Source organism: Humulus lupulus, chromosome 8 (genome assembly GCF_963169125.1).
Source record: "Humulus lupulus chromosome 8, drHumLupu1.1, whole genome shotgun sequence".
Classification (NCBI taxonomy): domain Eukaryota; kingdom Viridiplantae; phylum Streptophyta; class Magnoliopsida; order Rosales; family Cannabaceae; genus Humulus; species Humulus lupulus.
Window position 1 is genome coordinate 77,993,211 of NC_084800.1, and position 23,475 is coordinate 78,016,685.

The 23,475-nt window shown below is 37.2% G+C and overlaps 1 protein-coding gene across 1 annotated transcript; it reads right to left on the reverse strand.

The window, feature by feature from the left end:
* Positions 1-18,264: 18,264 nt before the first annotated feature.
* LOC133797892 (protein NUCLEAR FUSION DEFECTIVE 4-like) lies at positions 18,265-20,343 on the reverse strand. Its single transcript, XM_062235990.1, has one exon. The coding sequence runs from the start codon at positions 20,284-20,286 to the stop codon at positions 18,469-18,471; it is 1,818 nt and encodes a 605-aa protein (XP_062091974.1). The 5' UTR covers positions 20,287-20,343; the 3' UTR covers positions 18,265-18,468.
* Between the last annotated feature and the right edge of the window lie 3,132 nt (positions 20,344-23,475).

Below are 23,475 nucleotides of genomic sequence, written 5' to 3' on the forward strand. Positions count from 1 at the left end.
GTCTGGTTCGAACGGTCCCCCTTTGGATTCGCCTTCAAGACTTAGGGCTTCAATATTGGGGTAGTAGATGCCTCAGTGCTTTAGTTAGCACCATAGGAAGGCCGATTATGGTAGATAAATTTACGAGAGAACGGTCTCGTGTTCAGTTTGCTCGTGTTTTGGTTGAGATGGAAATCACAGATAATCCTCCGAAGAGTATTCAATTCATTAATGAACATGGTCAAATCATGGAGCAAGGAGTTGAGTATGAATGGCTCCCGATTAAGTGCAAAACTTGTGCTGGGTTTGGGCACTCAATGGTTGAATGCAGGAAAGAGGTGAAAGCTCACTGGGTTAAGAAAGAAGCTAAGGCCCAAACAGAGGAGGAGAAGGAATTAGGGGCTCAGCAGGAAGGTCAGGTGAAAGCAGATGGGATTCAGGAAGATACAGGAGAGAGTAAGGAAGTGGTGGATCTAGAGGAGTCCTCCTTTTCAGGCGAGATTGCTAAGGATGATAACAAGGTATCAGGCTCGGTTTCTAATCCTTGGAAAACCCCAAAAAGAGTTGTAGCTCAGCCTAAGGCAGGACAGAGAGTAGTAAACCAAGCTCAAAAAACAGGTCGTATCTCAAAAGCTTTGAACAAGTTTGATGTCTTGACAGAAAAAGAGGTGTCTTACAAGGATGACAGATTGCATCCTGGCTCCTCTTATGGATAGATATAACATTTTAAGTTGGAACGTTAGAGGGCTCAATAAAGTGAATAAGCAGAGCCAAGTTAGTGCGTTATGTAATAAGTATAAAGTGGGTGTTTGTGGACTGTTAGAGACTAAACTTAAGGGTAGCAGTGTTAGCAAGTTCATGGAGAACCAGTTCCCAAATTGGGACTATTATACTAGTTCTATTATATGGAGAAGGGCGTATCTTAGTCATATGGAGAAGGTTGTTCATCAAAACCATCATTCTTGAAGAATCCTCTCAAGCAATTCATTGTCAGGTGAATTTGATGGGGTTACAGCAGGAAGTTGGGGTTACATTCGTTTATGGCCTCAACTCAATAGAGGGCAAAAGATGGCCTTGGGATGGCTTACACAGACCTTATCACTTGCATAAAGCTTGGATTTATCTTGGTGATTTTAATGCTCCTCTATCAGGCAAAGACAGAGTGGGAGGCAAGAAAATTTCTGATTCAGAGTTGCATGACTCTATTAATTGGCTGGCTGGTGCGTAGGTGGAACCTCTTAGGGGTATAGGCTCCTATTATACTTGGTCTAATAACCAAGAGGGTGCCTCTAGAATATACTCTAAAATCGACATGTGCTGAACAATGAGAAATGGCTTGATTTATTTGCTAATTCTACAGCTACTTATAGGTGGGAAGGCATTTCTGACCACTGTTCCTGTTTGGTGAGTTTTCAAACTTCTGAGCAGCTGGGTTCCAAACCTTTTCGATACTATAATTACTGGGCTGAGCATAAGGATTTCAGGGAAGTAGTGTTTTCTAGCTGGAGAGGCCCAATCTCAGCTTTGGGTATGAATGCTGTTTTTTTTAAAACTTTTGAGGCTTAAGCACTGCCTGAAAAGTTTTAATATGGACCGAATAGGGAATCTTCAAAGTAACTATCATAAAGCCAAGGATTGTTATCTTCATGCCCAGCTTCAAGCTCAAGCTCACCCCCTTGACCCTTTTTATCAAGAAGCTGAGAGGTCTGCGGCAGGGGAGTATGCTATACAGGAGAAATGTTATCAGAGTTTCCTTATTCAAAGGAGTAAGATCACCTGGTTGCGGCAAGGAGATCTGAATACTGCCTTCTTTCATGCTTTCCTTAAGAAACGAAAGGCTGAAAACGGGATTGTTTCTTTCATGACAACGGAAGGGCAGGTGGTTGATAACTACACTGAGGTGGTTGCTCACTTTCTTGATCACTTTAAATCTTGTTTAGGAAGTCCTAGTTCAGCTTCTGGCAGGGTTAATTTGCAGTATGTTGACTTGGGGCCAAAACTTTCAGTTGATCAACAAATGCAGCTCTTGAATCCTTTTTCTAAGAAGGAAATCCCCGGGAGGCCTTATTTAGTATTCCTAGTACTAAATCCCCAGGTCCGGATGGGTATGGTTCGGGTTTCTTTAAAGCTGTTTGGAGCAAGATTGGAGAAGAAATTTGCTCAGCCATCACCTGTTGTTTTGAATCTGGCAAATTTCCTTCTAAGCTTCATGATACAACTATCTCTTTAATTCCTAAGATTGATAATCCTTCTCGGGCAGTTGATTATAGGCCCATCGCTTGCTGTTCTACTCTATATAAATGCATGGCTAAGCTGATTTGCAAGAGATTGGCTACTGTTCTTCCTAGTATTGTTAACCCCAATCAAGGAGCGTTCATTAAAGGTCGATCTATTGCTCATAACATAATGATCTGTCAAGATCTCATTAAGAATTATGGGAGGGCTGTTACTTCTTCGAGGTGTGCTATTAAGATAGATTTGAGCAAAGCTTACGATACAGTAGACTGGCTGTTTCTTGAAGGATTGCTGAAAGCCTTAAAATTCCCTATAAAATTTATAGGCTGGATTATGTCCTGTGTTAGGAGTACTACTTACTTCTTAGTGATGAATGGCCAAGTGCAAGGCAAATTTAAAGGGGGGAAGGGGCTGAGGCAAGGTGATCCTATGTCACCCCTTTTATTTGTGCTCATCATGGAATATTTGACTAGGAGTCTCCATTTTGCTGCTCTTAATTCACTGTTTCGCTTCCACCCGATGTGCAAGAATTTAAAGATCATTAATCTTTGTTTTGCGGATGACTTGCTAGTGTTTTGCAAGGGTACTCTTCCAGCTGTGAGGAGTGTCAAGAGGGTTCTTGATGAGTTTGCCGCTGCTACTGGTTTGAGTATTAACTTAAGAAAATCTCAGATTTATTTCGGTGGGGTCTCTTTGAAGGATAGAGCTCTTATTTCCCAGGAAATTAATCTAGCTGAGGGTTCTTTTCCCCTTAGATATCTAGGGATTCCTTTAAGGCCTACCAAGTGGAATCACTCTGACTGTGAGACTTTCCTTCAGAAATTTCGATTGAAAATTCAGTCTTGGGCTAGTAGGCACCTCTCTTTTGCTGGTAGGATCCAACTTATAAATTCTGTTCTTCTTGGGCTTCGCAACTACTGGATGTCTATATTCATTTTGCCTCAAAGTGTGGTCAAGGAGGTTGAAAAGCTTAGTAGAGGATTTCTATGGGGAGTTAATGGGCAGAGAAGCAAATTGCATCTCCCTTCTTGGCAAAAAGTTTGTCTTCCCAAATCTTATGGTGGAGTGGGGTTTCGAGAGGGTTCTCTTTGGAACCGTTCTGTTTTGGCCAAGTATATTTGGGCCTTAGCCTTCAAACCTGACTTACTTTGGGTTAAGTGGATTAATTCCATTTATTTGAAAGATAAAAGCTTTTGGAATTATGACTTAAAGGGGGACTGTAGTTGGTATTGGAGGAAGCTTTGCCGCCTAAAGAAGCATTTCAGTTTTGCTGCCATTTCAGCTGCTGGGCTGAAGGGAAAGTTCCGGGCTTCGAAGTTATACAATAGTCTCCTAATTCAACAAAAGGATGAGTACTTTCGGGTAGTTTGGAGCAGGTGTATTCTTCCCAAACACAGGTTCATGTTATGGCAAGTGATCCACTCTCAGTTACTGACTAGGGATAATCTCAATAGGATGCATATTCCTCTGGTTTCCCTGAAGTGCCCAGTTTTTGATGGCTTCCTTGAGACTCACGGCCACCTGTTTTTTGACTGTCACTTGTCTGCTAGGCTGGCTCAGCATCTGTTCAGTTGGTTGGGTTTTGCTGCTTGGCCTTTGGATTATAAAGGCTGCCTGGTTTGGCTCTCTAGAGCTAGGATCGGTACCAAGGCAAAAATTGTTTCTATGGTGTTTGCAGCTACAGTTTATAGTATATGGACAAATAGAAATAGTTGTTATTTTGAAGGTTGTTCCTCTTCGGTTTGGAAGATGGTTCAGGACATAAAATTCATTACTAAACATAGAATTTACTTAGCTTCTAACAGATATAGAATAGCTAGAGATCAAATGTACATTCAATATCTTCTCTGTAATTAGTGGTCTGGTGTGACCAGCTCTGTCGGTTCAGTTTTTGTAGCTGATTTTGTTTGTATTTGTTTGTTCTTGTTCAATGAAGTTTCCTTTCTTCTTGATCAAAAAAAAAAAAAAAAAGATTAGATTAGATTTTTGCATGCCCCATTTTCATGTAACGAATAACTTTTCTCATTCATACTTTTCAAAACTTCTCGACAAGTATACACCAACAACACAAGTCAACCAGGTGTTCACATCTTCATATTTACTTTGGGAAATTTCACTTTTTATACATACTAATATGAAAAATTACAAAAAAAATCTTAGCATTATTAACTTTTTCAAATTAATGCTAAACTTTTCCCTCATACCCAAAATACCCTTCCCATTCAACCTCAGCCTTCTCTCTCTCAGTCTCGGTTTCTCTCTCTCAGTCTCACAAAAATCCCCCAAAAACCATCGAACCCCCACCTCCGTCGAGCCCCCACCTTCTCCCATTTCTCCGTTGATCTCGAGACCCACTGCAAACTCCCATTTTTCTGTCAAACCCGAGACCCACGGAGCATATTTCCTTCAAAGTTTAAAAAACAAAGGTAAAATCTTGAACCCAAGTCAATATTTGATTTATATTGTTGTTGAATATGTGATTTGTGGAATGGGTTGTCCGATTTTGTGGGAAATTTTTTCTGGGTTTGAACCAGTGGCTCGATAGGTTCGATTATGGTTCGATAGTAGGCTCGATAGGGTAGTTTGAACAGTTCGATGGTGGATCGATAGGAGCTCGATAGATCTATGGCAATATATGAAACTAACTCGATAGGATCGATTATGGTTCGATAGTAGGCTCGATAGGAGCTCGATGGATATGTGGTATTATATTACAAGGGCTTGATAGGATCAATTATGGTTCGATAGTAGGCTCGACAGGAGCTCGATAGAAGATCGATGGATATGTGGTATTATATTACAAGGGCTCGATAGGTTCGATAATGGTTCGATATTAGACTAGACTGTAGCTCGATGGTTATTTATGTAGCCAGATTTTGCTTAACTCGATAGGCTCGACACTGGCTCGATAGGCTCGATAGATTTAGGTTGTTGATATTGCTCGATGGAACTCGATAGTTGCTCGATAAGGTATGTTGCAGTTCGATTATAGCTCGATAGAGCTCAATGACAACTTATTTAAGTGTTTTTATGAAAAAAAATTTATTCTATTTTCTTACCCATTTTTTTTCATGTGTTGTTACAGATGCCTAATTTGCTTGTTCCGTTCAGTGATCACTTTCCTGGTCGAGTGACATATCGGGGTAGTAGTACTTTAAATCACATTAAGACCAGGTTTTTGGAGCTCGGGCTGCTTGAAAGGGCTAAGGAGTCCCCTTTTAAGCAGTTCTTTTTGGCTTCGGAGTTTGATTTCTCCGGAGTCTTGGTGCATCAACTGTTGCTCAGGAAAATCGCCAGCAACAACGAAGATGAGGTGCATTTTTTGTTGGGGTCGAAGTCTTGTAGATTCGGCATGGGAGAGTTTGCCCTGGTGACGGGGTTGGATTTCAGTACCTTCCCGTCACCAGAAGAGTTGGAAGGGCGTAATCTCAGCGACCGGTTGATAAAGGAGTATTTCAACGATGCTGAGAAAGTAAAGTTCTCACAGGTGGACCATGCTTTCAAGACTTTTACGGTTGTGGAAGATGTGTACAAGCTTGGTCTATGTTTGTTTGTTGAGGGGGTTCTGAATTCCATTGAGGGAAAGTTGCACATTTGGCGAGATATTCTAAAAATTGTTGAGAATGTAGAGTACTTCTTCAGCTATCCATGGGGGAAGTACTCTTATAGGAGGCTATGGCATTCTTGTAAGAAGGACATGGTGAAGCAAAAGGCCAACTATGATGCCAAGAAGGATGCCAAGGTGCAGCAAGAGTCCAAGTACAGTATGTATGGTTATGCCCCAGCCTTACAGTACTGGGCATATGAGGCTATCCAACAGCTTGCGGTGGAGCTTGTTGTGAGCTCGGGAAACATGTTCCCAAGGATGCTTAGTTGGTCGCATCGGAGGAACAAGGATTTCACCAAGTTCGTCATCGCACCGATATTATTGAAGAAGAATGTAAGTTTTTTTTTTTTTTATCTATATGCTTATATTTTATCATTATTTGAGTTAACCAAATGTTTTATGTTGTTTGCAGTTAATTGTTCTTCCGATGTTGAAGCCTCAGCCAACAGAAAAAGACTATTACTTGTCTTTGACTGAGGGAGATCTTCCCCTTTATCCTGGGCTTGGCCAGGATCCCTCGGAGACTGATGAGGAGGAGGATGCGACTTTTGAGAAAATCGCAGAGATAGTTTCTCAGGCAGCCGAGAAAGCCTAGATATTTGTTGATGCTGGCCCAGGGGAGGAGGTTGCAGGTCCCACCCCTCCTATTGCCCCAGCCTTAGCCCCAGCCCCAACCTTTGCCCCAAACAGCCCCATCCTCAGCAGGAACCCCAACACCAGCCTCAGCCTCAACCCCTGAGCTCGCCGACTTGATTGAGCGGTTGGACAGAGTCGAGGGTCGACAGGAGACCCACCTGAAGAACTAGACAGTGATCTTGGACGTAGTCAGTCAGATCCTGACATTTATTAAGGAGAAACCGAGGGGCTTTAATGAAGATTCAGACTCAGAGTCATTGGATATTCCGCTAGACTATGTTGATGATCCAACGACGCCTCCTACCATCATTGTGACACCTGATGCTGAGACTCCGGGAGTCGTTATTGTCAACCCTGAGGATGATGCTGGGGTTCAGTTTCAGAGGGCTAGACGCCAAAGATGCAAGCCAGATTAGTTTGAGAACTATACCGATCCCACGAGGAAAAGACCTCGCCCTGATGCAGTTGCACCAGCAGAGGAGGCTACACTTGTGCTGGACCCTCTCAAGAAGCCAGATCCCAAACAGTATAGGACAATGTGCAAGTGGCTACTTGGAGACATGCCCAACAAGACCCTGCGGGATGTAAAGACTGGGAGTCATGGTCCAACGTGGTTTCTGACGTTGAAGACACCTCAGTCGTGGCTCAATGATGGGGTAAGCCATTTATACCTAATTATGGACTGTTTTCAATTTTACATGTTTTGTTTTTACTGACTCGATATGAGCTCGTTGATAGCTCGATATGAGTTTGATAGGAGTTTACAGGATCGATGTGAGCTCGATGGAGCTCGATATGAGTTCGATAGGGATGTTAAAATAGGGTTGTTCTTTACTATTTCATACTGGCTCGATGTGAGATCGATGGAGCTCGATATGAGTTTGATAGGGATGTTAAAAATAGGGTTGTTCTTTACTGTTTCAGACTGGCTCGACGTGAGCTCGATAGTAGTTCAATAGGAGTTCGATATGGATTAAGGTTGTTCTTTACTATTTCAGACTGGCTCGATGTGAGCTCGATATGAGTTCGATAGGGATGTTAAAAATAGGGTTGTTCTTTACTGTTTCAGACTAGCTCGACGTGAGCTCGATAGTAGTTCGATAGGAGTTCGATATGGATTAAGGTTGTTCTTTACTGCTTCAGGCTGGCTCGATGTGAGTTCGATGGAGCTCGATATGAGTTCGATAAGGATGTTAAAATATGGTTGTTCTTTACTGTTTCAGACTGGCTCGACGTGAGCTCGATAGTAGTTCGATAGGAGTTCGATATGGATTAGGGTTGTTCTTTACTGTTTCAGACTGGCTCGATGTGAGCTCGATGGAGTTCGATAGGAGTTCGATATGAGCTCGACAGCAGCATTTTATGATGGTCTTTGCTAATTTTTTTAGCGTACTCTTTTTGCAGCATATTGATGTGGCAGAACACATGCTTCGTAGGCGTCGCAAGTATTTTCCCAATATATATCGACAGAATGCAGTTGTGATGAACAATTATTTCTCACAAGTGATACCTACCCGATATGATCAGTACAATAAAACAACCGACAAAACAAAGTATTCTTGGGATGCTGACATTATGTCCATGTTGACCGGCATCGAGCAGCAGTTTCTGGCATCTTGGGGAGGAGTTGAGGATGTATATTGGTGCCAGAACTATGGACAACAACATTGGTTTGCCATTGAGGTTTCCATTTCTAGTTGGACTCTGATTGTTTACGATTCGGACAACTCGGTGATTAGTGACACAAAGCTTGAGGATATTATGAGTCCATGGTGCTTTATGCTTCCTTCTCTGTTAATACAGAGTAAACTGCTTACTGATAGCTTGATGTTGAAGATTTCATCAGCAGGAAAGAGGCCGCATCAGTTCACATGGCGTCGCAAACAGAAACACGAGCTCCCTCAGTCAAAGAGAAGGTAACAAACATCATCTTCATACTAATTTTGTTTCTAACTAAATTTATAGTAATGTGCACTTAATATTTACTTTTTTTTTTACAGTGGGGATTGTGGTATGTATGCTGTCAAGTATATTGAGCATCTAATGGTCGGTCTTCCATTGGAAACTATCTGCGATGAAAATATGGAGGTGTTCAGGAACAAGTGGACTACAGACTTGTGGTATCAAAATTTGTTACCTTGATGATTGTATATATACAGGGTCTTTACATGTACAGTTTGTTATTCACATTTTTTTATAACTTTCATGGGCTGTTATCGAGCTAATATCAAGCTATATCGAACTGTTATTCAATATATGAGAAATTTGTTACCTTCATGATAATCTTGTATACGGGGTCTTTACATGTACAGTTTCGAACTGTTATCATTTTTTTATAACTTTCATGGGCTGTTATCGAGCTAATATCAAGCAATATCATTTTCATATCAAACCATTTACATAACTTTTAATAAAAATCAAATAAAAAGAGTTTATTAATACAACAAGTTTAAATGGGAAAAAAGAGTTTAAAGCCTAGCTTTGCATGTAGCCCTATTGTGGCCAAGACCACCACACATGCTACACTTGCGCTCTTTGCGAATGATTTCTCCATTCGATGGAGTGCAGTTTGTCTTCCTTCGTCCCACCTTATTCTTCTTCGGTCGACCAACTGGTTGTTTTTCAACGGGAACCCCAACGTGCATTTTCTCTATGTTCTCGGGAACTTCCCAATCATCCTCGTAGCCAGTTGGGTAAATTGTTTCTTTGTAAGACTCCTTCCACATCTCAGTAGTGTAATATGGTGAACACAGTGAGTAAATGTTGACACTGCGCAACATGGCCACAACCACACCATGAACACAAGGGTAACCCATTATTTGAAACTGACCACAAGAGCATGATTTGGTCATCAAATTCACCTCACCATCACCTTCTGGGTCTACCACATGAAATTCAAACTGTCCAAGAGCATGGACTTTCAAGTACCTTGCATCATTAGCAATGCCTGAGACATCTTTCTCATATATTGTTGCTAATTTGGATGTGCACTTCTCTACCTCCTCACGACGCGCGACAAACCATGACTGAATTGTGAAACGAATGAATTCCACAAAAGTAGTGACTGGGAAGGTTCTTGCATCTCTGGTTTTGTTGTTGAAACTTTCATCGTAGTTGCTTGTCATTACATTGTATCGATTCCCAGGAAAGTACGCACAAGTCCACTTATCGAAGCAAATACCCTCGAGATATTGAGCTATGGCAGGATCCATTTGCTTTATATTGTTGAAGAACTTGTGAAATTTTGACTTCCGAAATGCATATGCCGCATTCCACATCTCCTTGTGACAGTGATCGAACTTGAACTTAGCGATTACATTCATACTTATGTGATGGTAGCAAGCGCCGTGGTAGGCATCAGGGAAGACCAACTCAAGAGCATGAATAATGCTAGCATGCCTGTCTGATACAAAAGACAGATTATCAACAACTCCAATGGCTTCTTTCAATTTCATCATGAAATACTTCCAAGAAGCATGATTCTCACTGTCAACAATCACAAATGCAATTGGATAAATGTGGTTATTCGCATCCAATGCGACAGCACACAACATGTGGCCACCGTACCTTGACTTCAAGAAAGTGCCGTCCACACATATAACAGGACGACATGATGTAAATCCCCTTCTACAAACTCCGAGTGAGAAGAAACAGTAAAGAAAGCGACCGTCATCTGTGACAAAATCAGTAATTGTACCTGGATTCTTTTGCTGCAGCATGTACAGGTAAGAAGGTAACTTGGAGTACGATTCTTCAGGTGTCCCCCTGACATAACCGAGTGTCTTCTCTCTGCATCTCCAAGCCTTTATATAACTCATATCGATCCCAAAATTATTCTTCATATCCTGCTTTATGCTGTTTGGTGGATAGCTAGTGCCATCAGTAGCATATTTGTTCTTGATAAGGTGCCCAATGACAGAAGGTGTTGCTTGACGGTGGTCTTTTTGTCGCAATTCTAGTGAGCAAGTATGTACACTATTATAAACAGTGATCTCAAACATCTCCGATCGCGCTACTTTTTTCCCTCTTATTCTCCAACCACAATCAGGATCCTTGCAGGTGATATACAACACATCAGTACCGGACTTCTTAACCATAAACTCAAAATTATTGTTCATTGCAAAGAGAGCCGCTTTGGTTTTCAATTCCATCTTGTTCTCAAATGTCTTCCCAAGATGTAATTCCCCCAACGCTACACCGGATGAGGGTGATTCAGAACGACTACAAGCTATGATATCTTCTTTTGTAAACATGGGAGCACTCCATTTTATGTGATCTTCTGTTGAACATATTGAAATGTTCACTGTATAGTTATATTCTGTTCCACCAGGACGACTAGAGCTGGTGCCAGGTGTTCGACGTCCTTGACTTGGTGGGTTCGTCCGTGCAATATGACGTATTGGTTGTTCTTGTGCTTCTTCTACTTGCAAATGTTCAGCTAATAGATCATCATCCACTGAATTGTCTCCTAAGTCCTCATTGTGTTCAGCTACCGGATCGTCATTCACATAGGGGTTGTACTCATACTGGTTGTCCCTTAGGTCACCAATAGAAAATCCTAAAGTACTGGCTGCTCCCTCAGGTCCGGGAGTGGAATATGGGTCTGCAATGACAATCTTTTTAACAGGAGTGACACACAAGACCAACCTTTCTTTAGATGTTACTCTTAAGAATGCACGGACACCAAGATCACTCTCAACATGAACGGGTGTAAACGGTTGGTCGCCGCAAGTGTAAGGAACCTCCAATTTCAACTCATACATCTGTTTATCAACTTTAAGTTCCTTGTGCAATATGTCAAGAAGTTGCAAGTACGTTACAGTATCCTCCATCGGTATCACCATGCATTGAGGGTCCTTGAAAATCCACTTATTCCCTTGTAATTCCCAAACACCATTGTAGGATACAAAAACGTAGACAATAGAGCCTGTGTTGGAAAAAAAAAACATTAACATTGTCAGGAAAACTGTCATTTTTTCAGAAATACATTAAAAAAGAACATTATCGAGCTTTATCGAGCTAACATCGAGCTTTATTGAGTTAGCATTGAGCTCTTATCGAGTTAGCATCGAGCTACCATTTCTTAAAACCGAACAAAAAACCTAACCAAACCCTCTATCGAACCTCATCGAGCTCTTATCGAGTTAGCATCGAGCTACCATTTCTCAAAACCGACCATAAAACCTAACCAAACCCTCCATCGAACCCTATCGAGCTCCTATCGAGCTCATATCGAGCACATATCGAGAAAACGTAAACCTATCGAGCTCAAATATTGTAGGGTCCAATCGAACCCTTATCGAGTTTCAATCGAGCACTAAAACCCCAACCTATCGAGCTATAATCGAGCTCACATCGAGCTCTCACAAGACCTTCTTCTACATACCATCAAACCGTTATCGAGCTGCTATCGAACAAAAAAATTGCAGAAAACCCAGAAAAACACATATCGCGGAAACTCTCAAAAAATCCCGAAAAATACACCAATATAGGCTCAGATCTGTTCAAAATAGCCAAAAAAATGTAAACAAATAATACCCAACACATAAAATGTAAAATCTTATTACCCATGGTTTTTCTCCTTCAAAAACTCTCAAAATAGATGTTGCCTTTGATATTAACGACTTCACAGAGACAATGAAGATGACTAACAATGATTTTGACAAGAAAATTATACAAAACTGTAGGTTCTATGGATGATTTCGTGAGAATTAGAGAGAGAGAGGGAGGAGAGTGGAAGAGAAGGTTTTGTGATTTTTTGATATAATGGGAGGGGTATTTTGGGTATGAGAGGAAAGTTTAGCATTAAATTGAAAATATTATTAGTGTTGGGATTTTTTGGTAATATTAGACATTATTAGACATAAATAATGAAATTTCCCTTTACTTATATGTAAATATCTAGAATTTCTTTTTTTGTTTTAATGGTTTTTATTTGTTAACTTTAAGAAAATATTTTAAATATTTAATAGAATATATATTTCAAATTAACTTAAAATATATATTTATTAATTATATTAATATAAATTTAGATATTATAAACTATCATTATTATAATAATATTTATATGAGACTACGTATATATATAATAGTTACTAGATACAAACAACATGCAATATGCACGTTTGCTTGATTTTATTTATTTATAAAATTTATTAATTATTTTTATTAAATTTATATTAATATTATATAAATTTTAAATAAATATTTTATTTTAATTAAATACTTTATTTATTTTTGTTTAAGTTTATTTTTGTTCTAGTTTTTGAATTTGATAGTCACAAATTATATATTTTATATTTAATATAATATTAAATATTATACGTTGATTTTAAATTTAAGTTTCTTGCTAATTTAAAAAAAAAAAGTTGTTGCACATTGACAGTATATTATATTATAGGTTTAATATGATATTATTCTAATAAGTGAGTTTAAGTTTAATTGAATTTGATTTAAGTTATAAAACGTATGATTTTATTATTTTTAAATAATTATCATTGTAAAATAACTCAAAAGATTATATTTTAATTTGTTTAAATATTTATTATTTTGTAAAATATCTCAAAAATATTATATTTTAATTTGTTTAATTATTTATTATTTTTAAATAATTATCATTGTATAATATCTAAAAAATATCTTATTTTAATTTTTTTAATTATTTATTTTATTTACAAACTACAGTTAAATATAAGAATATTCTGTTAAATATAAGAATATTCCGTTAAAGTTAACATTAAAAAAATAAAAAGCCGTTAAAACTAAGAATTTCCGTTATCTACACACTTATTATATAGAATAGATATTAATATAAATTTAAATTCAAATGTTATAAAATATCATTATTATAATAATATATAATACAAAATTAGATATTCAATAATTATATTAATATAAAATTAAATATTATAAAATATTATTATGGTAATAATATAATGGGTAATTCTCTTATAGGAGCTTCACTTTAAGTCCTTCCGTAAGGTTCTCAGTGTTCTCGACCCGTGAACAGTTTTCGGTGGGATTTTTTTTATGACCGTGGATATTGTAGCTATTTAGAGCATCCTACAAATTTTTAGAAAATTCTGAATAGTTTACAGTACCGAAAACTAAGTTCAAACATTGCACGCGTGACTAATTTTTTTTTATGCACGTGGAAAACAACATGTTTGAACCTAATTTTCGATACTGTAAATTATTCAGAATTTTCTGAAAATTTGCAAGATGCTCTAAATAGCTACAATATACATGGTCATAAAAAAAATCGCGCCAAAAACTGTTCACAGCTCGAGAACACTGAAAGCGCCCCTATAGAAGAATTGTCCATAATATATAATCATAATTTTTTACTAACTATATTAATATAAATTCAAATATTATAAAAATTATTATTATAATAATATTTAATACAACAGTAGATATTTAATACTTATATCAATATAAATTTAAATATTATAAATATTATTATAATAATATATAATCTTAATTTTTATTAAAAAAATTATCATTTATGTTTAAAAAGGTTATCATATTTTAAATATATATTTAAAAAAATCATAAACAATATTTTAGTTAAATTTTTCATTTAATATGTTATGTCATTCTTTTATTTATAATATTGTTTATTTATTTAAAATTTATATGGAAATGATACAAATTTAATAAATATACTTAATAAATTCTTTAAATAAAACTAAACAAACGTACATCGCAAATTGATTGTATCTTGTATTAAGTTCATAAATATGAGACAATAATATTAAGTTAATACAAATGAGAATATGATTCACCCTAGGATTTTCAAATATCTTATACAAATCTTATTTCAATTCATTATAATTTGGTATATATTTATATGAGAATATATTATTTTTGTCCCCTAAGTTTATCCAAAATACCATAGATGTATCCTTGTTTTCATAAATATCAAAATGATACTTTTTGTTTTGTTGTTCATACCAAAATGGTACTCTAGACTTACTTTTAGTCAAAAAAAAATTTTAAAGACACTTTTACCTCTCACTTATATATTTTATTTATAATTAAAGTTATTTATGATTATTTAATAAATTAAATAAACTTAGATAAAATGTAAATAATAATGAAACTTAATTAAGTTTATATACTTTAAACAAATAATAATACTATAAATTTATTTAAGTTCAAATCAAATATTAAATAGTAATAAAATGTATTATTTGATTTTATTTATTTTATTCTCATTTTTACTTTTTTTTTATTATTTCTTAAAGTTTATATTTTCTTTAAAACAAAGTTTAAGTATTATTATTAATTTATTAAAAGAATCAAAAGTTATTTTAACTATAGATAAAATATGTAGGTGAGGGTAAAAGAGTTTTGGAAAAAATAAATTTAACTAAAAAAGATCTAGGGTACTATTTTGGTATGAACAACAAAACAGAAGCATAAGGTACCATTTTGATATTTATGAAAACTAGAAGACATATTTGATATTTTGTATAAACTCACAGGGCTAAAATGGTATATTCCCTAATTATATTTGGATATTGTTTTGTGATTCATATAATTTTTTTTAAAAATGGCATATGTTCTAGTTACTTAATTTTGCAAATATGTAGATAAAAAAAATTCCAGATATATTTATTATAATTATTCAGAAAACGATATGTGTTTGTATTTATTTAGTTTATGATTTAGATATTTTGCAATTGGTTGTGAATAATAAAAGAGGAAATTGCATGTTATATGAGATTTTTAATAGATTGTGCAAAAATATAGCTTTTTTTTCAAGAAAAGTTAATCTATGACTTTTTAAAAAAAATTCAATTTTATGGGTTTAGTTTCCCATATTTTTGTATAAAAGTTTGTTTATGTCATAGTTTTACTCTTAATCAAGTTTTATTAATTTGGAAGAGTATGTTTGTAATTTGATTATTTTTTTAGCATATTTGATTTTTTTATATTAATTTTATATAACTATTTTTATATTAAATTTTTCCATGGTTGTTTTGATTTTTTTTAATATGAATTGTGTTTATTATTATTTTTATTTATTATAAACATTTTTTTTCCTTCTTTTAAAATTGTACGTTTTTTTCAAAGTTTGGGTAAAGTAACTAGTTACTTAATTATATTTTTCAGAGTTATGTAAAATAAAATCCTACAACTAGGTTAAATAACATTTATCTAAAAGGGTAACCAGTTACTTGTTTGATTTTTCACGTTTATGTAAAATATAGTCTTAGAGGTTAAATAACATACATTAGGAGGGGTAACCAGTTACAATGAGATGAGTAACCTTCTGCCATAAGAGGGGTAACAACTACCATAAGAGGGGTGACGAGTCACTCATATTAGAAATGAAAAGAAACATCAAATTTGAAGGAAAAAAAGAAAGAGCAAGTATGATTTAGTAACCTAGGTAACCAGTTACCATAAAAAACCCAGAAATATACACACACATCAGAACGTGAAGGTAACCAGTTACCCCATAAATATACACACAAAGAACGTGAAGGTAACTATTTACCACAAATCTGAAGATAGAAAGTAAAAAAAAAACAGATCTGGCCACGAACCAACCTCCTCCCTCTCCTTCGACCACCACCAGAACCCCCCATCCCCTGCGCACAAAACCCCGTCGCAACCCCAGCCATCCCCGTAGTTTTGCGCAACTCCAAGCACCACGAATCGCACTCAACCTAGGCATCACCCTTCTCCCTCGCCTTCGACCACCACCAGCACATCCCTCGTTGTAGCCTATCCCCCTCATTTTGGATTTGAGGGCTTACGAATGGAATCGCACAGAGAATGCACGAATTAGGGTTGTGTTCGTCAATGGTGTGGCTAGGTGTTCTTGGCTGGGTTTCATGGAGGTGCACGCCTAAGGTGAATCATAGGTGATGAGGGTGGGTGACTGAAGATGATGGTGGAGATGGTGAGGCTGGCGAGTGGATGATAGGGAGGTGGTGGCTAGGGCAAAATGAAAGAGAAGCGGTGGCGCTGAAGACACGATATGGACTCAAGTTTCAGATGAGGAGTTTTTGCTATGTTAATTACCATAGTACCCCTCCTTTTGCTGATTTTTTTTGTTTAATTTTTATTTCCAATATGTGATTAGTTTTCCCATAAACTGAGTTTTGGTTAATTAAATTTTCTCATACAAATTAAGGAAAGTTTAATTCTCATATTTTTGCACATTGATGGCTAAAAAGCCATATTTTTTAAAAATTCCCTTAGAAAAAAGAAAACTTGGGCCTTATTTTTAGAAGAAATTTTCTTTGGAAAGAATTTTTCGGGGCATTATTACCATACAATTTTAGGTCTTTTTATTTTTGGGCATTATTTCTAATTAAAAAATTACCAAAAAAAATTGGGCCTTAAACTTTAACTTAATTGGCCTTATGGTTGGGCGGGCTTGCTAGTAAGCATGGCAAAATGGAGTGGTGAGGCAGGGCGGGGTGGGGCCCCAACCCGATGGGGAATCTTTGCCCCGATAAAAACGGAGAGGAATTCGGGGCCCGCCCCGCTATGAATTCAAGTGGAGCAGGGCCGGCCCACCTCGAATTTTTTTTTTCTATACTCTAACCCAATTATCTCATGTTACTTATATACATAGTACGAAAAATTGACATTTTATGTGTGGTTTAGAATATCCTTACTTCTATATAGACTAGAAAGAATTATAAATATTGAAAAATATGTTTTATATAATTCATCATTATTCTTGTATTTATTTTGTAAATTTTAAAATAAAAAAACAAATATAATATTTGATGGTGTAGTTGATATGAAGTGTAAAATATAAAGATAACAATAAAAAAAAAATTAGATTTAGGGAAAATTTTAAAATTATAATATAATGTTTATAAAAAAAAAAGTTAAATGGGGCAAATGGGACGGGGCAGACCCGCCCTGCTCCAAGAAACTAATTGGGGCAGGGCGGAGCGGGGCAAAGTGTTTGCAAGGCGGGGTGGGGTGGAAGCAAGATGTGGCAGACCCACCCTATTTACATGCCTACTTGCTAGTCATAATCACTCTATCTTTTATGAGTAAGATTTTTATATTCACAACTTTTTAGTTTGGACACAACTATGTTAACTGTATATCATTTTTTTAATAGATATAAAGTCATTTTTTAATTAGTATATATGATTATTGTAGATTTACAAATAGTAAATTTGAAAAAGTCTATTATATATATTATTTATATAAGTCCAAAATCATAACATTTAGCTAATAGCCTATTGAATGGAATTAATGATTTTGGTTTGATTCCTATATTTGAAATTGAAAGGTATATATTGTCATACACTAGGCCATACTATAGTTATAGTTAGATGCAGACATATTTGACCATATCTCCTTCTTAATAATTCTCAATTGTCAACAAGTGTGTTTTCAGACTATAAAAGCAAATGGGAATGGGATAGCCTAGCTTGAGAAGTGTGTAGTCGCCCATCTAGAACACCAAGTAACTAATCCAGGCTCTAAAGTCACACATATATAAATATATATTTGTATGTCCTCTTCTCATGAGAACAAGCCTCCAAAAGGAAATGCATATATGCACAAGACTACAGCCTATTTTATCCATATAAATGAAGTTGTCACTGATGGATCAGCCACTTGCATTGCATATTTGCCTATTTGATGACTTTTCTATTTAGAAAATAATAAATAAATATTTTAAATTATATATAAATATATATGATCACTATTCCATATACCATCACGTGTACGACTAACTTGTAGAGGTTTGGTGTCCTGTAGCTATATAAATCCGACAATTTGATTGGATATAGTTGTATTATATTATACACCTAAGATGAGTTAATACACATTATCATTTAACGAAACTTTCTTACCCAAACACTCAACTGAAACAAGTACATATTTGTCGTCCAATGATTTCCATGATGATCTCATTACACATCGATCATTAACCCTTTTGGTTTATCCAAACGTTGAACTAAACCAAAAATTTAATGATAATAAAAAAAAAAGCATCAACTGATGATGATGATTTCACTCTACTTCTCTTGCTTATTACGATGATCTCCATTTCTATTGACTTCACCAATTGCTACGCCACTTTCGGCCAAAGCCATTTCGGCCTCGTTGGCCTTGGCAACCTCCCTGAACTTCTTGTAAATGTCACTCTTGTAAAACTTGAATGTTCTAATCACCAAAATCAGCGAAACAAACGCCCCAAAGAGTGTGACAGCCGTAATTACAATAAACGACATCTGAAAACACTTGATTCCATTGCAAACCAACTGTTCATTCTCTTTCCGTACAAGTCCCTTGGCTGCCATTTGCCTCATCGCTTCCTTATCGTACAAATGACCTGCCACCCTCACATTTATGAGATACAACCCTATGGGACTCGCGATCGCGCCGAGATTGTGCAACGTCGCGTAGTATTTGAGCCCGAAAAGCTCCGATATTATGGCGTAGAGTAATGGCCATTTGGCTCCGAAACAGAACCCGATTATTATAGTGGCCAAGTAAAGACCATTTTTGACGTTGAAAGCTATCAAGAGATGACCAACGCAAGAGAGCAGGAGGATCGAAGTCAACATGACCGGACGAGGGACCTTGTAACGAGTCAACAAGTATTCTGAGTAGAAACCCGCCACGACTCGGCCGAGATAATTCCATATGCTGACGAGTGAGATGAACGTGCTTATGCTCCGTTTCGGGTACCCGAGTGCAGTCCCGATCTGCCCGAGGTTGTCGATGGCCGTCAAGGTCCCCCCGACTCCGCAGATGTAGGAGATGAACAGAATCAGCATGTCGGTACTGAAAACAGCTTGTAAGATTGTGAAGTCGTCTCCTCTCACTGGCGGCTTGAATGCGGTTGTCCAGCATGAGGGTTGGCTCGACTCGCTTTCGACTACTGGTTTGGATTCTGAAACTGGGTTCTTTTCCGGTAACGACGGTGGCAGAGGAAGTGTAGGGTTTTGCTTGTTTTCGATGGTGGCAGCCTCAACATAGCTAACGTCGACTACTTTCTTGGACTTCCAGAGCTTATATTCTTCTAGAATAACAAGTGCAAGTGGAAGAAAGAGTAAGAAAATGACCATTCCGGCGCTGGCTGCGAACTCGGGTCGAGTGAACAAAACTCTTTTCTGTACAATAATCATGACCATGAGAAACCCGGCGAGCCCGAGAGAGATATAGAGAATATTGTAGAACACTTTGAGCTGGTTTGGTTGTGGTATGACTTTCATGATTCGAATGGTTCGGAGGAAAACCAAAGAAACAGCGGTTGGAAGCCAGGCGATGAGGAGAATCAAGGACTTTTTATCGTCTCCATATAAGGCTAGGTAGAGCTGAGTTATTATAGCTCCACTCAGACCGACGTAGCCCTTGAGAAGACCCAAAACGGCGCCGCGTGACTCCGGGAAGTTCTTGACCACCGTGACTAGGGAGCCGGTGTTGGCGAAGGACTGTGAGTTGGCTCCTAGACATATGTAGAGACATATCTGCCAGACCTTCGGGGTGGGGATTTTCTTGGCCACGGAGAGCCATATCATGACGTAGCCGAACAAGTTGAGAATAGCACCGACTAAGAGAACCACCCACGGCGGCGTCACCTCGTTGAGCAGACCAGAGAGGACACCGAAGTTGCCTCCGAGATCTTTGAAGAACGACAGCAAAGTAATTGTCGTTTGGTCGTAGCCGAGAACCTCTTTGATTTCTCCTGAGTACAGGCCGAACATGTAGGTAGCTCCGGCGGCCGACATTATGAGAAGAGAGGCGAAAACCAAGAACCACCGTCCGGTGATTATTTGGAGGGTTAGGCTCTTGGCCCCACCAGTGGTACCTGGCCCCATGACCACCATTTTTCTCTTTCTATCAGTATAAGTGAATTAAGATATTATTAATGAGAGTTTGAAAAACATGATAGGAGATTGGAGCCTATTTATAGATAAATATTGGAATGTGAATGTGTATAAAAAGATCAGTACTGACACAGCTAGACTTTGGAGTTGACTTGAGGGTTTTCGGTGTAGGAATTATATGGATAAATAATATTTTTTTTATTTTTTTTTTGGAAAATGATATGATCAAATTACTTATATAATATATATATATATATCTTAGAATCTTATCCACATAAAATTATTATTAGATAATCTTATATTATAAGGCGTGACGAAGAGAACGCAAGAACGTCGTGGAGTGATGTTGAGAACTCATATTTAATTTGTCTTTGTTTAGAATTAATTAACATTTTGTGTACTTACGTCGGTACGATGCTAAATTATCTTGTCAAAATAATTCTGGAACTAATATATATAACACAAAGATATGGCTCAGGTTTTACTTCTAAATATTGCATTAATTAGACATTAATTAAAGGCTATTTAACATATATATTTACAAAATAAAGCAGTTGTTACTTACTAGTGCATTGTTTGGATGTACTTGCTTAGACTGACTCTCACTATTGTACGATTTTGTTGAGTAAAAATTACTATACAAAAATATCAAAGTAAGAAAATCTAGATGGCCTAATTAATTATTTAAAAATAGATCAACAATTCCAAGACCTAAAATATATTATGTAGTTTATGACATCATGATCACCTCAAACTGCATACATACTTTGTTATGTCGTCATGGTTCAATAACATTATAGTGGCAAAAACAGAAAGAAAAAAAACATTAAAGTGGCAAAAACAGAAAGAAAAAAACATTAAAGTGGCAAATTACTGATCGCTTTCGTCAAACACCAAGATGTAGTCTGATAAATGATGATATTTCTAGAGAGAGTGAGGAGACAGAAAAGTAATATTATTGTTTTTAATAAAATTAAGGAATATGGTACATTATTTTTTTAAACAATAATAATTAGTGCATCTTTGACAACTCTTTTGGAAAATTTGTCCAACACCAGGATTGATGACTGTCTAATAATACTACAGTGTAATACAATGTAAGAACAGGACTTAACGAGCGACGCTTTTTCTAATCTACTTAGTTTGGTTCAAGTAACGTTCCAAATTACCTTATCAGATTTAAGATTTTGATTAGGGTGTCGTGATGTTGTAAAATTATATAATTATGTGAGTTATAATATAATATAATATGACTTGATATGCATGTTTATGTGTATTACATATACATGTGAGCCCGTTTAAGATTAAAATGACAATTTTCGTAATTTGGCCTATTATGGTTATATTTGACATATATGTGATATATGTGTGAGACCACATTATTCATTATTATGTGGATATGTTTGGGTTACTCAGCATGAGGCGATCCTAGGGAGCAAGTTAGCGGGAAAGTCAGGACATGATCAAATACCGAGCTCGGGTTGAGCAGCCTAAGAGTAATTTAGTACATTATCAGGATTGATCGAGCAATGGGAAATTATTTAAGGATATTAGAAATAACGAGAATTTTTGAGACGTTAATTATGATTGACGGGATAAGTGAAAAATGAAAAATTTACCCTTGAGAGCTTAAGAGGGCAAGGCTAAGGGGTAATATGGTCTTTTTGAGCCAAATTAGTGACTTAGTCACTCTTCCCTTCAACAAAATGAAACCAAAACAGAGCTTCACTCTTAAGTAGCTCTTTCTCTCCCTCTCACTCGATTCTTTCTTTCTCCTTAGCACCTAGGGGAAATTTCTTGAATTTTGGGGGGTTAGAGCTAAGGAAATTCAAGGCTTGGCTTTGGATTGGAAAAGTTGCAGCTAGGAGTATACAAACCACAGCTGAGGTAAACTTTAATCCTTGTTTTGATTCATTTTGGTCTTGGTTTGGATGTTCTTGCTTGAAGTTCAAGATATTGGATTATTGATTTGGTGGAGGTTTTTGAGTGAGGTAAACTTGAGTTTTGATGGTGTTTATGTGCTGATAATGTTTGGGGGATTTAATTATGATTTTGGGGATTGATTGTGATGATTTTTGGTAAGGTTTTGGTTGAGAAAAAAGAGGAATTTCTGGGTTCGCGGGGTCGCGCCGCGGCCAGTGTGAACCCAGGGCATAGAGACGGTTCTGTCTAGGTAGGCATGCCGCGGCTCGTGCATTGAATTTCAGATAAGGGGCTTCCTGTCTGGGAGGCATGTCGTGACCCTTAGGGGCAAGTCGCGGCCCGCCTGGGCAACTTTGGCCACCTTATATTTTTAGTGACGAGAACTCAAACCAAAGGGCTCGGGATCGATCCTACTACCCGGTTTAGTAGAGTTCGATGTCCCGAAGGCTAGGACTCGGTTCGGAAGCCTTTATTCGCTCATTATTGATGGGATTCCATATTATGGTTGTGACTAGGTTATCGCTAGGGGCTCGGAATCAGGTTCGTGCTCGAGGGTCGTTCATTGGTAACCTATGCTTGGACTAAAGGTAAGACAACTACACCCAGTATGTGATACAAGTGATTATGGCTTGGGTAGAATTGTTAAACAGGAATATTAATAGGGCATGGATGCTTGAGAATGTGCATGATTATAATTATGCTTGTGATTGCTGATTAAGCATGTTGAATGTTTTGTATTTGAATATTTGATATATGATATATGCTGGTCTGCATTATCTAATTGAGAAAGGCTTGGCTTATCAGTCAAGGACGACAATAGCGCTGGTCATAAAGCATTGACTTATTAGCCAAGGCCGATAATAGCGCTGGTTGTAAAGCATTGACTTATCAGTCAAGGACGGCAATAGCGCTGAACGCTGGTCTTAAAGCATTGACTTATCAGTCAAGGGCAACAATAGCACGCTAAGCGCTGGTCGATATGGTTATGCTTAACCATGAGTGCATCATACACTTGACTGACCTATTGGTCGTGGGAAAACTCAGCGCTAGGTACGCTGGGCCAGCTCAAAGCTGGTTATACAGAGGATAGGACAATGGGTCCTGGGGTGACTTATTAGTCCCATATCCTAGGCTAGGGCTAGGCCCCAGACTTGGCTTATGAGTCAAGAACGGCATTAGCACGCTGAGTGCTGATCGAAAAGAATTGACTTATGAGTCAAGGACGGCCTTAGCACGCTAAGTGCTAGTCGAAAAGCATTGACTTAT